This window comes from Eubalaena glacialis, chromosome 2, assembly GCF_028564815.1.
Source record: "Eubalaena glacialis isolate mEubGla1 chromosome 2, mEubGla1.1.hap2.+ XY, whole genome shotgun sequence".
Taxonomy (NCBI): Eukaryota; Metazoa; Chordata; class Mammalia; order Artiodactyla; family Balaenidae; genus Eubalaena; species Eubalaena glacialis.
This window is the reverse complement of record NC_083717.1, coordinates 58,881,966-58,899,116: the sequence shown is the minus strand read 5'-3', so window position 1 is coordinate 58,899,116 and position 17,151 is coordinate 58,881,966. Positions and strand designations below refer to the sequence as shown.

The following is a 17,151-nucleotide window of genomic DNA, read 5'->3' as shown; positions in this document are numbered from 1 at the left end:
TTTTTTTAATTTTTAAATTTTATTATATTTAGTTTTTTATACAGCAGGTTCTTATTAGTCATCCATTTTATACACATCAGTGTATACATGTCAATCCCAATCACCCAATTCATCACACCACCAGCCCCACCTCCCTGCCGCTTTCCCCCCCTTGGTGTCCATACGTTTGTTCTCTACATCTATGTCTCAATTTCTTCCCTGCAAACCGGTTCATCTGTACCATTTTTCTAGGTTCCACATACATGCGTTAATATACGATATTTGTTTTTCTCTTTCTGACTTACTTCACTCTGTATGACAGTCTCTAGATCCATCCACGTCTCTACAAATGACCCAATTTCGTTCCTTTTTATGGCTGAGTAATATTCCATTGTATGTATGTACCACATCTTCTTTATCCATTCGTCTGTCGATGGGCATTTAGGTTGCTTCCATGACCTGGTTATTGTAAATAGTGCTGCAGTGAACATTGGGGTGCATGTGTCTTTTTGAATTATGGTTTTCTCTGGGTATATGCCCAGTAGTGGGATTGCTGGGTCATATGGTAGTTCTATTTTTAGTTTTTTAAGGAACCTCCATACTGTTCTCCATAGTGGCTGTATCAATTTACATTCCCACCAACAGTGCAAGAAGGTTCCCTTTTTAGAGAAAGAATCCTTGAGGTACATTATCAGGACTTCCTTAGACTGTAGTGCACAGTTTGACTCAAAGACACAGATGGCAGACTGTGGTGTCCCGCTCCCCCGACCCACCTTGTGCTGCTCAGTCTCTGTCCGTCATGGCCCAGTGTATTCTTTAGGTGCCCTCTAGCTCACCTTCCTTCAATCAGCCTGCCTTTTAGTAATGTGTTTGTTCATTGTTTCCAAATATGAGAGCTTCAAGACGCCAGGAGAAAGGAGAACATCATGATTCTGATCAGAAAAGGAAGTCTGTGGACCTCCTTTGGGGTTTGACAGCGCCCGTCTTGAATGCTTGTCATGACGTGCAGTCTTGCCGCGACTGAGAAGGTGTGATGTGTATCAGAGCTCAGGTGGGCGTCGGGGCCAAGCACCTGGGCCAAGAGCGCAGCAGGCCTGGCTCCCAGCCCAACACTTAGTAGTTGCGCAGCCTCCCTGTGGCTCAGCTCTTCACCTAGGAAATGGAGATGACGAGAGTGGCTGCTGAAGAGTTGTGAGGTTTGAATGGGGTCGAGGACCTCACGCGCCTAGCACAGGGCACCTGTAACCCATAGCAGGTGCTCCATAGGTGTCAGCGATTAAAGGGACTGCTGGAACATTTTCAGTTCTTCTGTATTTTCAGGGGAACTTGTGTACCGCCATGGTGGTTTCTAGTTTGGAGATTGGGGCGTGTCTCTGGACACATCTCTGGGGAGGGGCCATGGTCTCTGTCCTGGGACAGCACAGGAGTCAGTGCCTTTCTTGACCACCCCTGGCCTGCGCTCGGAGCTGTTGTGAACAGTTTCTCCTGTGATTGAGGGATCAGAAATTCCTTGAAAACTTCAAACAGAGTAGGGGAAAAACACATTTGTAAAAGACTGAATTTGGTAGGGAACATTTAGAAATCACTGCCCCAGTTGTCTCAGAGGTTTCCTTTCGCTTGCCTTGCTCAGAGTTTCAAGGGCTGAAGGTCACGTATGGCACCCGCTTCTGCCAGGGCTGAACTTTTAGTTGGACTTGGCAGAACGTGTCACCAGCTTGTGATGTTCTCTTAAAAACAGAAAGTAAATGTGGCAAAAGTTAACAATTGGCAAATTTAGGTGAAGGGTATATATTGTGTTTATTGTACTTTTCTTTCAGCATTTTCATAAGTTTGAAATTTTTTAATGTAAAAAAGTTGAGGAACATGTTCTCTTAAGTGCCTTGTACATTGTAGGTTATAGGTATTCATTATTAAGTGTAATTCTTTAGGTAAGGGCATTGTGTATGTGTGTAGCCTCTTCCACATAAACTGGATAAGTAAAAATGAGAATCTACAGAAAATTTGTTCAGTTTCTCTAGTTAAAAAACAAAATGAATGTAAGGCATTACCTTTTGTACCCAATGAATGTGGGTAGATAAAATATTTGCATAGATTTAGGACATAAGTCCTACTTACTTTTCCTAAGGACAGGTGAGGAAAATCACCACCATTAAATAAATTTATTTCCCCATCTCCTTCATTACAGCAGTAGTCCCTGCCTACCTTCTACTGCCAAGGGTAGCCGCAAAGTTTAATCAGAAAGTGTCTAGTAATCAGCTTTCATTTCCTTAGAACTTGTTCTAACTTAGCAGGGCTATTTGATTGGTGAGGCAGCAAAATATTAATTATATTGAACAGGGGTCCCCAACCCCTGGGCCATGGACTGGTATCGGTCCATGGCCTGTTAGGAACTGGGCTGCATAGCAGGAGGTGAGCAGTGGGCTAGCGAGCGAAGCTTCATCTGTATTTATAGCTGCTCCCCGTCGCTCGCATTACCGCCTGAGCTGCACCTCCTGTCAGCATTATGGTGAGTTGTGTAATTATTTCATTATATATTACAATGTAATAATAATAGAAATAAAGTACACAGTAAATGTAAAGCGCTTGAATCGTCCCAAAGCCATCCCCCCACTCCCCAGTCTGTGGAAAAATTGTCCTCCACGAAACCGGTCCCTGGTGCCAAAAAGGTTGGAGACTGCTGATATAGAAAAATTAATCAACATTAAACCAATGTGAATTGATGGACCTTTTTTTTTGCAACAGGATAATCTACAGGGGTACAAAACGCAAAATAAATTTCTGAATAAGGAAATCTTGGAACTCTCAGCTCTACGGAGAAATGCAGAAAGAAGAGAGAGGGATCTGATGGCAAAGGTGGGTCAGGATGGTTATATTCTATTATCTGGTGGGAGGTATGATTCAGAAATGATTTAAAAATGGACATGCTTTAAAATCAGTTCAACCCCCATGCTTGGAGGGTGTGGTTATTGATACCAAATTATATTTAAAATATATAAAGTGCATAGCACTGTGTTTAGTTTCACTTCGTGATGAAGACAAATAGAAATGTCCTGAGAGGTGGCTTTTATTCACACATATAATGACGTTTACAGAAAAAAAATTAAATACAATTCTAAGGTTCCCCCAAATTAAGGTTATTTGGATTTTGATTTATGCTACTGAGTTGTGTGAATTAGTTTCTTATCTATAAATGGGGATGGTGAGGGTGATGCCTCCTCTGTGAACCTGATAGGGTTGGTTTGAGAGTTAGATGTGACTGTGGGGGGAAAGGGCTTTGCAGGGTATAGAGACATCACAGACTTTCCAGTTACAATCAAATGAAGCTCAGTGACACTGTGTCAGCAGCTGTTGTATGCCTCATATACCTTTTGAACAGTCCTCAGAACATCTTCCCAAACCTTGTTCCTGCATGTTTTCCGGGGGTGTATTGATTTGTCTGATAAGGTAGCAGATGAGAGCTAGTTCTGGGTCACAGCATCCTAGGAAAGTATTGATGTTGCATGGGATGGCTGCTTGGGGCTTGTGTCCAAGTGGCACTCAGCTTGACCTCAGCAATGGGTGTGTGGCCTGGTTTCTGCTGCTCACCTCAACCCTGTCCAGAACTGATACGTGTGTTGACATGCAGAGGCCTTATTACCAGTACTTCTGTGTCATACCCCCTAGAAGGAAGACGGGGCCCATGTGGGCCATTTAAATAAGACAGGTGGCCTGTGGCATAAATTCATCTCTTGTCTTTGATACAGTCTCTCTCTGGCTCACTTGCTAGTGGTTCTTGGCTTGTCATTCTTTGATTGCTTGAGGTACTTGAGGATTGCTCTTCCTGTGTCTCTGTCTGAATGGAGGTAACTACCACATTCTCTGTAGTATTCTAGCCTGGAAGCCAAGCTCTGCCAGATAGAAAGCAAATACTTGATACTGCTCCAGGAAATGAAGACGCCAGTTTGCTCAGAAGAACAGGGGCCTTCTCGGGATGTCATAGCCCAGCTGCTGGAGGATGCTCTGCAGGTTGAGAGCCCGGAGCATCCGGAGCAAGCATTCGTTAAACCTCATCTTGTCAGGTAAAGGTGCTAACGACTGTTGGGGATAGTGGGACCCATTTCTCAAGCCCCTCTTTCAACAGCAGTAGCCACTCATTGAGAACTTTACACCATTCTCCGTGTCTCGTTTAATGCTCATGACAAGGACCGTCCAGTCATTAGAACAGATAATGTCATCAGTCTTGCTATAATAATCAAGTAACAGAGCTGGGGTTCAGCCTAAGTTTTCATTCCAAGACCTTTCTCCCATGTACCATGCCAATGTGGGCGGTAGCCAGTCCTGCAAGAGGAGCCCGTCTTCCTAGGAGTAGAACCCTTTCCAGAGACATAGCTGCACCCATGGGTAGTTTGAAAGCCAAGGGGGACCCTAAGTGGAAAATTGGGTCTTCTCTGTAAGGGAAGGACACTTGGGTAACCTGATTCAGTGGTTCAGAACTCACTGAGGGTCTGATACAAGCCGTGGACACCCTTGGCCCCAAAATGCAGTTGGACACACACACAGTATTGCGTATATTTTTCAGAAAATCATGGAGTGTGGAAGCCTGTGATGGATCTTGGATTAAGAGCCTTCATATCCTAGTTTCTTAAAACTGAGATTCATGAAATACTGGCTCAAGGAGAAATCTGAAAATCCACTCAGTCCGGTCTCCTCCTGTCTCTGCCCCCTTGCCCCTCTGGCAGCCCTGTGCCGAGGCCCTGCTTGCTGCTGTGGCTCAGCTTCTCCAGCCCCACCCCTGCCCCAGGGGAAGCCTGGCTTCAGCCTGACCCACTCTTTCCCTTCTCTGCGCTTACAGCACTGGCCTGCCTTGTCCATGTTACTCAGACGACAGGTAAAACTATGCTGTCAGAATGCGACCAACGCCATTGTTAAAAAACTCTTACCGAGGCCTGTGTGCCGGGAGCCGTGCCAAGGGCCCTACATGCAGGCTTGTATTTAACGCAGCTCAGCCAGGCGGATGTTTTTATCCTTGCTCAGCAAATGCGGAAGCTGAGGTTAGGGAGGTGATGTAACTTGCCCAGGTCACATAGATGGTGAGTGGCAAGGACGTGGCCCCAGACTGGGCAGCCCCATTCCCAGGCCAGGAGCGCTGTCTCCATGCTGTGCGCTCGTGCTGCGTCCGCAGTGGCGGGGGGACTCCCGTGAGGGCGGCCTAGCAGTCTGCCCTGAGCGCACCAAGTCTTCTTCCCGCTTGTGTTTTGGGCTCTTACTATTCACGTTGTATCTTTTCAAACTTCATGTATAACTAGAACAATAGCTGTGTATATTGATTTACTTTTAACTTTTCATTATGGAAAATTTCAAGCGTACAAAGTAGTAGACGGAATCATATGACAACCCCCATATGCAACTGTTACCCAATAATTTAGCAATTATTAACATTTTGGCAATCCTGTTTCTTCGTACCCTTCCCCTCCAAAGTTTTTTTTTTTTTTTCTTTCCTGGAATATTTTAAAGCAAGTACCAGACATGTCATTTCAGCTTTAAACACTTCAATATGTACCTCTAATTGAAGACACGTTTTAATATGCTAATCCTACCATATTCATACCTTTTTGCAACTTATTTCTTTCAACATTGTTTTCTGAAATTATACAGGTTGATACATGTAGCTCCTAAGCATTTTTTTTTACCTGCCTCACAACTTCACATTTTTATTCCTTCTCTCATGGTGAACACTTAGAATGGTTCCATTTTTCCTTGTTACAAACCGTGGTGCAGTAAACATCGTGGTACGTGTATCCATGTGTCCATGTGTCTGCGTGAGAGAGTTTCTCCAGGGTGTAGGCTAGAAGTGGAATTCCTGACCTATAGGGAATGCATATCTTCAGCTCTGCTAGATCTGATTTCCAAAGTGCTTGTACAGGTTTACACACTCAGCAGCAGTGTGTGAAAGGCCTTTGTATTGATTTTCTATGACTGCCATAACAAATTATTGTTTTAAGCCAATAAGTTTGTGATACATATTTATTATGCAACAGTTCTGTAGGTCAGCAGCCCAGCATGGTCTCGCTGGATGGAAGTCAGGATATTAGCAGTGCTGCGTTCCCTTCTGGAGGTTCTAGGAGACAGTTTGTGTCCTTTCTTATTCAAGATGTTGGCAGAATACAGTTCCTTCTGGTTGTAGGACTAGGTCTCTGTTTCCTTGCTGGCTGTCAGGTGTGGCCATTCCCAGCTTCTGGAGGCCACCTGCATTCCTTGGCTTGTGGCCGCCTTCTTGCATCTTCAAAGTCAGCAACCGTGGGTCCAGGCCCTCTCCCACTTCACATCCTTCCTGCCTCTTCTTCCTTTGTCGCATCTCTGGTCCACTTTTCTGCCTTCCTCTTCCACTTTAAGGGCTCCTGTGTGTACTGTGGTCCCACCCGGCTAACCCAGGATAATCTCCCTGTCTTAAGTTCTGTAACTGTAATTCCACATGCAGTGTTCCTTTGCCATGTAACGTGACATATTCACAGGTTCCAGGGACATTTTGGGGGGCCATTATTCTGCCTACCACAGCAGAAAAGTTCTTTTTCTTTTTAAGAATTAAAAAGAAGTCTTAATTCTTTTTCATCCCTAATGTCTTACAAATGTTTTCTCCCTTGTCTTTTCACTTTTTAAAACATTTTTCGAGCGTAAGTATTATGGATGTGTATATGTAGGCTATATAAACATACATGCACATGTATATTAATGTAGCCAAATTTATCAGCCTTGTATTTGCAGTATTGCTTGTATTTTCTTCTGTGCTTTTCACATTTAGCACCTCAGCCATCTAGAATTGATTTTTTTCCTGTATAGTATCAAGGAGAGATCTAACGTAATTTTCTCCCATATAGATAGCCAGTTATTCTCACCCTGTTTATTGAGAAGTTTATTATTTCCTCACTGAGTTGAAATGCCTGGTCATATATCAAAGTGCCATTTACACACGGGTAGATTTCTAGGTTCTCTTTTCTGTTTCATTGGCCTTCTTGCCAGATTGCATCATTTAATTTTTCCTTTTGTTTTTCTCAACAGTGAATATGACATTTATGGGTTTAGGACTGTCCCAGAGGATGACGAGGAAGAGAAGTTGGTCGCCAAAGTCCGGGCATTGGACCTGAAGACTCTCTACCTCACAGAAAACCAGGAGGTTTCCACTGGGGTCAAGTGGGAAAACTATTTTGCGAGCACAGTGAACAGGGAGATGATGTGCTCTCCAGAATTAAAGAACCTGATCCGTGCGGGCATTCCACATGAGCACCGTTCCAAGGTGTGGAAGTGGTGTGTGGACCTTCACACCAGGAAATTCAAGGACAGCACTAAGCCTGGTTACTTCCAGACCTTGCTTCAGAAGGCTCTGGAGAAACAGAACCCGGCCTCCAAGCAGATCGAACTGGACCTGCTGCGGACTCTGCCCAACAACAAACATTACTCGTGCCCCACCTCGGAAGGCATACAGAAGCTGCGCAACGTCCTGCTCGCCTTCTCCTGGCGGAATCCAGACATTGGCTACTGCCAAGGTCTAAACAGGTGGGTGCCCGGCCCACAGAGGGCTCCTCTTTGCTGTTAAGATAACTTGTAGCTCCAGGCGCTGCCTGACGGCCCCCTCCCCTCCTGGTGAGCCAAGAAAAACCAGTCTTTTAAGGGAAATAAATATCAATAGCTGCAGTAAGCTAGTTTTAATTATGCAGTATCCCCAATTCTAGAATATTTGAGAGAAACAGACATGCTTTTGGAAAGTATTGGGTTGGCCGAAAAAGTTTGTTCGGGTCTTCTGAATGAACTTTTTGGCCAATCCAATATTAAGAACACCAAAGTCAAACTATTTGAAACAACTAGGTTTCTCATTTTGATTCCTTGCTGTTCTCATCACACTCAGGTTTTGATCAGAAGTTTGCTTTCATTCATTTATAATGCTTGATGTGAAAACAAGGCCACTCCTTGTTTATACAGGATCTTTGTCAATCAAGAGGTTGCCCCAAACAATTTTTCAGCTGGTTAAACCTAGCCCTTGAAGAGCCCAAACTTGTTTTCTTTTCGATGAGAGCCTTCTGCAGGTCTGGCATACTTCCCTGCTTCCATAGGCAGAGGAAGCTGAAAAGCCTCTCACCTTCTCTAAATGATCCAGACTCCTCATTCTGAGCTGAGCTGCACCGGGATGAGGCCACGGGAGGTAGTGAGGTCTGTTCTCCATGAAGCTGCTCCCCGTCTGGACTTTGAGTGCTTGTGGCTGCTTTTTACCTCCTGTCTGTCTCTTACCTCGCTGGCGCACTTCTGCTGCTGTCATTTAGAGTCCTTTTATATTCCTCTGTGTAATCAAAGTAGGTAACCAAGCTTGCTAGAAATATGGACAAAGAATGAAAAAGCTCCGTGTGCCACCTTTAGCAATTCTCCTTAAGTCAAGTGCATGCACTGAGTTTTGAATGCTGACGTTTATTCTGGCAGCTCTTGGGCCTTTTTAATCCTCATCTGTGCTGGATACTGACCTCCAGATAAGGGCTATCTATTTGCATCTGAAATGAGAGTATTGCAGGAAGAACAGCTTTTAAACTGGAATGTTAGTTGGTTAAGACCTGAAACCAATGGTTTCCAGGAAGTCATTGCCTCTGTGGTGGTCAGGACAGGGTGCCCTCTCTGGGCCCTGAAAGTAAAAGGGACTGTGGCTGCTCCTCGATGGTCCCCATTTAAAAAAAAAAAAAAAAAAAAAGCCTGTAAATAAGTTATTGCCTAACAAAGCAGCCTTGTTTTGCTTAAATGCACAGTTCACATTGTATACTCAGTCTAAAAATTCCTGGAAGCTAAAAACCTCTGAAACTTAAGGGATCTTGGCGAGGACTTGAGCATGCCTGTTAGGGGTGCAGTAACACCCCATTTATCTGACATTGCCATGGAATCAGCTGTTCCACACATAAGGAGACTTTCCAGAAAATTAAATCTTTCTCCGTACCATCACCATTAGGGTCTCTAAATTTTAACCATTTTACTGGATTTTTTTTCTCCCCATTATTTTGTACATGAGAACAGAACTGTGAACCCAGAACTTCAGCAGAAGAATGCTAGCCTTTCCTCAGTGATTCAGGCCTGTCATCTGGAACATCAGTTAACTAAAAGTGATGTCGTCAAAGGCTCTGCTCATTTCAGTCTCTCTAACCCTTCTCCTGGTGTCCGCAGGTGCTGTGCATGTCCTGTTTTTCTCTCCTTGTCCATCTCTACCTGTTGTAACCTGTCTACTCTCCATCCCATTCATGCCTACTCAAGGCATCCCCTTCCCAGTTCTTTTTTTTTTTAACCTTTTAATTTGAGATTTCATTATAATTTTATCCAAGGAAGAAAACAAAAACAGATTCTGAGAAGTGACTATAGGGTTTTCCGTAAGTGATGCACAGAAGCTTCATGCCGCGAGCAGAGGTTCTTGGATATGTAGAGGGGGGCTTTTCTCTTGCCTCTTCCTTTTCAGCCTTCTGCCCTGAATGCCCGCTCAGAGCCAAACCTGGGGTTACTGGATGAGTAACCTCTCAGTGGTGACCATGTAAATAGCCAGACCCAAGTTTCCATTGTGAGTGACATAACAGGTGATACATACGGTCCCCTTTCCCACCGCACGTGTGTGCTGTGGATGCAGTTCTTTGAGAAAGCCCCACCGCAGTGGTTCATTTGTCTGAAGCCCCGTTTCAAGTAGACTGGTATCAAGAAAGTTGTTTTTAAACCATCATGTGTTCTTTTCCCCTTATATTCACCCCTGGATTTTTTGTGCATAAAAGGATTAGTTGGAACTTCTTGAACAAAAAACTCGAAGAATTAGCTGCATTAGCAAAAATCTTATCATGAAAACATTTTAAAAAATGAGGCTGGCTGCTCATTGGGAAACAATTTCATCATCTTTAAACAAAAACCAAATGAAGGGGAGGGTGGATGTAGCTTTGCTTCTCAAACTAGGAAATGCCACCCTCGCCAAGGAGCACTCATTTAGTGTTCTTTCTTGGAGAACTAGAAGTTGCTGTGGCCGTGAGAGAGTGCAGCATACTGTAGAGGCCTCTATGAAGACGGGCCGTGCTGCCCGGGTCTGGGCTAGGAGGCTGGCGCTCACCTTGTTCTCCGTTTGCTTGTAGATTGGTGGCAGTGGCCCTCCTATACTTGGAACAAGAAGACGCTTTCTGGTGTCTAGTCACCATAGTGGAAGTTTTCATGCCTCGAGACTATTACACAAAGACTCTTTTAGGATCCCAGGTACTTCTAAAAATATTGTGCTTCAGTCAAAAACCTGTAGAATTAGAGCTGAAATGTGACCTGAATTAAGCCTTGGTGGGGGAGGCTCCATGTGTGTGGACCCCTGAACAAGGTACACACTGAGGCTGGGCCTGCCCTGGAGACTGGGCCGGGCTGCTTGTGAGCAAGTGCCAGGTCAGGCTCACTTAGCACCCTGGAAGCCAGCAGAGTGATTGCTACAACCAGAGAGAAACAGACCAGGCCTGCAGACCTGCTCTGTGGTCACTGCTCAGCACTGTCTCCCCTGGGCTCGGCCTGCCTGGCCAGCTAAGCCACAATCCAGGGGTGCCTGGGGAGCTTGGTGTGTTAGCTTGGGTTCTCCAAAAAGCAGAGACCAAGGCAGAAGCAGATGTGCCAGAGATTCTGAGGAAAAAGACCTGTGAAGGATCTAGGGGAGGGACTGGGGAAGGCCCGGTGAACCCCTAGACCAGGGGAAGGAAGGAGGTTTGGGTAGGTGGGAAAGATCCCAGCCTACTGTGAAGTTCTGAGAAAGTTTTGGCCAGGCCCGTGTGGCGTCCTCAAGCCAACGTCACCTGTTAAAGGTGCACACGTCTCAATGGGAACGGGCTGCATTAGTGCCCTCCCTGCTCACTCACTGGCTGGAAGCAGTGGGGGCGACATGGCTTCTGTAAACAAATGTGGTGATGGATCCAGAGGGGCAGCGCTGGGGCTGTCAGTACCGCCCACAGCAGGAGATCTAAACAGCACAGTTCATGCCCACCATGCCTGGAGTCTGAAGCCAGGGGGCGGGTAGGATTATGTGGGCTGGGAGAGTCCAGGGGTTCTGTCTCCACTTGGGACAGTCCCGACTCTGGACCAGACCCTTGGCCGTTGCAGCCCAGGGCATCTCTTCCCTATGCTGGGCTGGGGGTGCTGCCGTCACTGGCTTCTGTAATGGCCTTTCCCTGCTTCCCCACTGGCAACCCTCCTCCTGTGTCTGACGTTTGGTCCAGTCCTGCCCAAGAGCCTTTTTTTCTCTTGACCGCAGCTGTGCCCGTGTCTGTGCTCCGTTGCATCCTCTTCTCCAGGCTTGTGCCAGTGCTTGGCCTGCCTGCTCACAGCCACTCCTTGCCCTCCCCTGCTCTACTCCTGTCCTGACAGCTGGGCCCGCAGGCTGTCTCCCAGCTCCTGTGTTGGCCAGCGGAGGAGGGCGCGGGAGCTGAAGGCAGTTTTCTCCCTCTCCGTCCTGGGCACTGCCTCTGCCGGTGACTGTCTCCTCCTTGGTGCCAGCTCCTGTCTGGCGGGTTCCTCATGCCAGCGGGTACCTCCCTGCTCCAGCCTGGGGGTGGCTTCCTGCCCTGGCCTCTGGGCTGCCTCACCATCAGCTGTTTGGTTTCTCAGCTTTTCTGTCACCAGTGTGACCGTTGCCCTGGGTAAATCCCTGTTATAAATGTTTAGTGTGGCTTCTGTTTGCCTAGTTGAGCCCTGAATTTTACTTTCTATTTGCATTTCTGCCTTTGGAGGGATCCTCATTACTGCCCTCTGTTACCACCTGTACTGCCCCCTCACCCGCTAGTTCCCCAGGCCAGGAATTCGAGTCAGCCTGCACTCCTCCTCCTTCCTCTCTCTCTGTGTCCCTGGAGTTGCTGTTTCTGATCACTGCCGCCTGCCTGGTGGCTCTCAGATCTGTTCTCTCATTCGCTCCTCACTGTTAGGTCACCATCCCCTCTCCTGCATCACTGCAGTTGCCTCATCTCCTCTCTTCCTGCCTTCACTCACCCAGTCCTTCTCTCCACCTCACTCGCAGATTCAGCCACGTCCTCACCACCCCCCGCCCCGCCCACCCCCGCTTCCGGGCAAAGCCCAGCCTCCTTCCACACCCTGACCTGCCTGCTTGCTGGGCTGCTGGGAGCGCAGCATGCCCTGTGATGGAGCCCTTGTCCTCTGGCGGTACCCCATTCTCTGTGTACTTTTGTACACAGTTCCACTACCTAGACTCCATTGCCCCGCTTACCTCCCTAGAAAGCTGCTGCTCAGCCTGAGCTCATGTGCCCCTTCCTCTGTGATACTTTCCTGCCTTCCCAAAGCTGACTTCAGGGCCCGCTCCCGTTCCCACTGCTCTGGCCCAGGCCTCGGTGACAGTGGTTATCTTCCTGGGTCGTCCTGCGTGCCTGCTTGTCTTCCAGCTTAAGGGCTGCAGCCCTGTCTTTCATTTTAGTGTCTCTTGCACCCAGAAGTGAGTGTCTGAATTCATGTGAGCTCTTTGCCCAGGGAAAGGGAGCCCCAGCCCGTTGCTAGCAGCCACACAGCTGCACAAAGCCATGTGAGTGGAGGTATGGTTATCCCCATTTTACTTGGGAGAAAACTGAGGATCAAATCCACTAAGCATCTTGCCTGAGGTGCCACCACAGAGATCCCAAGCTGGGGTTTGGCCTCAGACATCTGTGGCTCTGGGCCCAAGCTCTCCCCCTGCCCCGCCACTGCCTCTTGGAGTGCCGTGGGAGGACGGCAGGAGGGTGAGCTTTGGCCTTCCTACAGAGCGGGCTTTCCTTTGGGTTCCTGTCCCAGCTTCATGGATGTCACCTGATCCCGGAGAAGCCCATCTCGTCTCCCTGTGATCGCTTCACTTTGCTAATTAAACTAGAGATTAGTTTTTGTTAAAATAGTGGGTAAACTAGTAGGAAATGAACAGCAGTGGGAAGAGGCAGCTGGCACAGTCAGGTGCGAATGAAGAGGTCAGTAAAGAAAGTTTTATGTGTTCATGGACACCTGGAAGCTAGCAGCTTCAAAATTTCAGATGACTCAGTGTTTCTGAATGAGAAGAATGAAGCACTGGTCTCTCTTAGTTGCGCTGAGGTGTGGTTGAGCTCATCAGTGCTCGGTGTGCTCCCTGTGCTTGGGCTCGGGGTTGCATGGCCGGGTTGGAAGACAGGCCCTGCCCTGGAGCTGTGGAGCTTGGCCACATCACTTAACATCTCTGCCTCAGTTTCCCTGTCTGTAAGATGAGTGTCATATTCTCCTCTTATAGAGTGTCTGAGGTTGAATTCAGATGATGCATTAAAAGAGTTTAATATGCCTAGAACACTGTAAAAACTCAATAAAATTATTATTAATAGTGTTATTACAGGCAGAAGGGGAAGACCTATTTTAAGTATGTGAATTTAAGATAAAATTTGCCTCACATTGTCACATCAACATAAATGTAAACCCTAAAGAGACATTTTCCCCGACTTTAAAGTTTTTAAAAAAATTTTTGGTTGCATTGGGTCTTCGTTGCTGTGTGCGGGCTTTCTCTAGTTGTGACGAGTGGGGGCTACTCTTGGTTGTGGTGCGAGGGCTTCGCATTGCAGTGGCTTCTCTTGTTGTGGAGCACAGGCTCTAGGCGCACGGGCTTCAGTAGTTGTGGCGTGTGGGCTTCAGTAGTTGTGGCTTGCGGGCTCTACAGCGCAGGCTCAGTAGTTGTGGCGCACAGGCTTAGTTGCTCCATGGCATGTGGGATCTTCCCGGACCAAGGATCGACCCCATGTCCCCTGCATTGACAGGTGGATTCTTAACCACTGTGCCACCAGGGAAGTCCCTCCTCCTGGCTTTAATAGTAATAGATGCTCTCTGAAGTTAGGTAATACAGAAATATATATTAAGAAAATGAAAAATCACCTGTTATCCTACCAGCTTGAGAATCACAGTTAGCATTTTGATATATTTCCTTTTTACTTTTTCCCAATACATTTAGGTATCCAAATTGAGAGACTGATTATCCTGGCTGGTTCACATGACAGGTTGAGCATTTTCTCATATAGTTATATAGTTTTTAACCATCATATTTGGTGGCTGTAATATTCTATTGGGTGAATGGACTTGAGGTATTTAACCATTCTCCTATGATGGACATTGCGTAAGGCCACTCTTAAAATGCGGATGGCTTTGTGTGTGCAGTCAGCCCCCAGCGCTGTACTTTGCAAATCGCTGTCAGCCGCCTCCTGCCAGAGCCCAGTGCCTGAGCCCCTTAACGCTGCGCTGCAGTCCAGATGCTCAGCAGTTCAGTGCACATTGTGCACCAGGACCTCGCTAGGCGCTGAGGACATAGAGATGAATACAGTCATTCCACGTCCTCTTGAGCTGAGAGGGGCTGAACAGAGGCCCGAGCAAGTGTCCCTGGCAGCCTGCCCCACGCCAGCCGTCTGCCAAGCACCCGGCAGCCTCGAGAACAAGACACCATCTGCCACCTACCTGGGAGGAGAGGTGTGTGCCTCGTTCTTCTCCCATTTCAAGGCCAGCTGACTGGTCCCTTCCTCTCAGGCACTTTCAGCCCAGTCCCTCTGGGCAGAATGCATCACATCGCCATCACTTGGTCCAGTGGTCAGCTGCCTGTCTCCCTTGCCCGTTTATAACCCCTTAAAAGTAGCACCTTGTCCTGTTGTCTCTTGACCCCAGCACTGGCCAGTGCCAAGCATGAAGTGTGTGCAAATATGTAGTCATTGTTTAAATGTTGAGGGATGGAATAGCACCAGCAGAAAAGAAGACCCATCACTAGTGAGTCATGCTGACCCTTCCCAGTGGGAGGAGCTGGGCTTCCAGGGAAGCTGACCGAAGAAGACGTCCAGGAGTGGCCTGTCATCGTGGCTACCGCACATGCACGCGTGGGATGCTTTTACAACTTGCCTTTCAGTTGTTGGTCCACCTATCAGAATTTTACAGAGGTGGGGAGTGGATGTGGGTGAGAAGGTGAGAGGCTGATACTTTTTGCACACCACGGGATGGTTTTATAACTTTTTTAAAAAATAAATTCATTTATTTATTTTTGGCTGCATTGGGTCTTCGTTGCTGCATGCAGGCTTTCTCTAGTTTCGGCAAGTGGGGGCTACTCTTCGTTGCGGTGCGCAGGCTTCTCATTGCGGTGGCTTCTCTTGTTGTGGAGCACAGGCTCTAGGCGCACGGGCTTCAGTAGTTGTGGCACGCGAGCTCAGTAGTTGTGGCGCACAGGCTTAGTTGCTCCGTGGCATGTGGGATCTTCCGGGACCAGGGCTCGAACCCGTGTCCCCTGCATTGGCAGGTGGATTCTTAACCACTGCGCCACCAGGGAAGTCCTATAACTTCTTATGTACTTTTGTTTTTTAAGTCTTCTAAGAAAACTTAATTATAATTCATTTCAGCAAATTTAGATCTTCAAAATTTTGTCTCTTCTAGTCAGAAAGCAAACTGGACAAAAATGTATGTTTCCAACGATGATTCCTGTATTTTATCCTCTGTGCACCCTAGGGTGACTTTACAATGCTTTAGAATCACTTCTGTAAAAAATAATGTTTTTTAGTTTTTTAAGTTACTTTGCCTTTTAAAATTTTAAATTTCAACCAATGATACCTACTTGAACCTATGTAACATTCTTTTTTTAAAAAAATTTTTTGACTATAATGGCTTCTATATTTTTTTAAAAAAGCAAACCTTCCCAAAAGGATAAACAATTGAGTTTTTCAAAGTTTTGGATTGTCCTAAAAAAAGGACATTTTAAAATGTCATTTTAACATTTATCTAAATTGTTTTTAGTTATTTTAGTATCCCAGTAATCCCAAGAATTATCACGTCTTCTATCTTATCTTGACTGATATGCAGGTGAAAGTTTGGCAGGTTTTTCTGGGATCCATTCCTAGGAGTAGACTTGCTGTAGGGTGAGTCTTCCTGTTTTCTGGGTGTTGCCGGATTGCTCTCCTAAATGGTTGTACCGGTTCACACTCCCCTCACAGTGTACCATTCAGGGAACGCTAATGAGGTGGATACACTTCCCGTGCAGCGGGCTCTTCCTCACTGCTCTCGTTCCTGGACGGCCTGGCTTTGGCCCATGGTGCATCTGTGGCTTGCTTTCCTCTGCTGGTCTCTTTCTTTCTCACGGTTTCACCACTCACCTAAGGTGACCTCACTCCACCCAGGCCCTGGAGCCTCAGCCTCGGGTCTCTGGTGGGCTGCAGTTATCCTGCTGCAGATGCCCCTCGGGCACCAGCATGTCCCAGTCTCCCCCAGCCCAGCCCTCATTCCTGTGATCCGGCCTCAGGGGACCACACTCTGCCCTCCCCGTGCCCCTGTGGGAAGCCTGTGTATTCTGAGCACCCTCTTCCTTACCTCTGACAGCAGAGGGGTCCGTAGGTTCATACAGACTTCACCTCCACACAGCTCTGATCCAGGTGCCCTCCTCCCACCACCTTTCCTTGGTTCCGATTTTCATCCCCTCTGCCCCGGGTGTGGTGGGGCCTCCATGGGGCCTTGCTCCCCCTTCAGCTTGGCCCCCTGTTTCAGGTGGAGAGATGGATCTAAAGTACAAATCCAGCCACATCACTCTCCTGCTTAAAGCCTCTTAACGCTTCTCCTTCATTGCCTGCTGCGTTTTTCAAACATGAGTAATCGATATTGGCACTAGCTTTTTTTGTTTTTTTCATCAAATTAAGTTGAATAGAGTAGAACTGAGGCATCAGAGTGTGTCCTACTTTGTGAGGTTAAGTATTGTTTGTGAGTTTGTTTCTCTTCTGTGCACACAGACTAGGTGATGGCTGATGTATATTTTCTTGTGGGTCACAGACAAAGGCTGGAAAAGCCCCTGGCCTGTAGGTGAGGTCTGCCCCTCAGGGACCTGGTGCTTCTGCCGGGCTGGGCTGCGTCCTTCTCACCCCTTCTGCCCAGAATCCTGTGCTCCCACCGCAGGGCTGTTCTCCTCCAGGCTTGGCTGGGACTCGTCCGGGGCTCTGTAATGCTCTGTAAACACATCTTTACCAAGCCCTGGTGGCCACAGCTATCGTAACAGTCCATACATCTGGCTTCCCCACTCGTCTTTTAGCTCCTAGAGGTCAGGGCTGAACCTGATTCAACTCTCTGCCCAGCACTGGCCCCTGCTTGACACAGAGCATGGAGGGGTAACAGCCACCTATTTTGATATGTGTTTACCTAAGTCTCATGTAATCTTCACAATAGCCCTGGGAG

At 47.2% G+C, this 17,151-nt stretch overlaps 1 protein-coding gene across 1 annotated transcript in view; it reads left to right on the top strand.

Annotated features, from left to right (window-relative positions):
• The window catches only part of TBC1D2B (TBC1 domain family member 2B), an 86,898-nt gene that overhangs the window by 59,759 nt on the left and 9,988 nt on the right, over positions 1–17,151 (top strand). The window contains exons 7-10 of the mRNA XM_061180013.1: positions 2,722–2,832; positions 3,844–4,037; positions 7,015–7,509; positions 10,089–10,206. Of these exons, the coding sequence (XP_061035996.1) occupies positions 2,722–2,832; positions 3,844–4,037; positions 7,015–7,509; positions 10,089–10,206 (918 nt within the window). The remainder of the gene's footprint in view (positions 1–2,721; positions 2,833–3,843; positions 4,038–7,014; positions 7,510–10,088; positions 10,207–17,151) is intronic.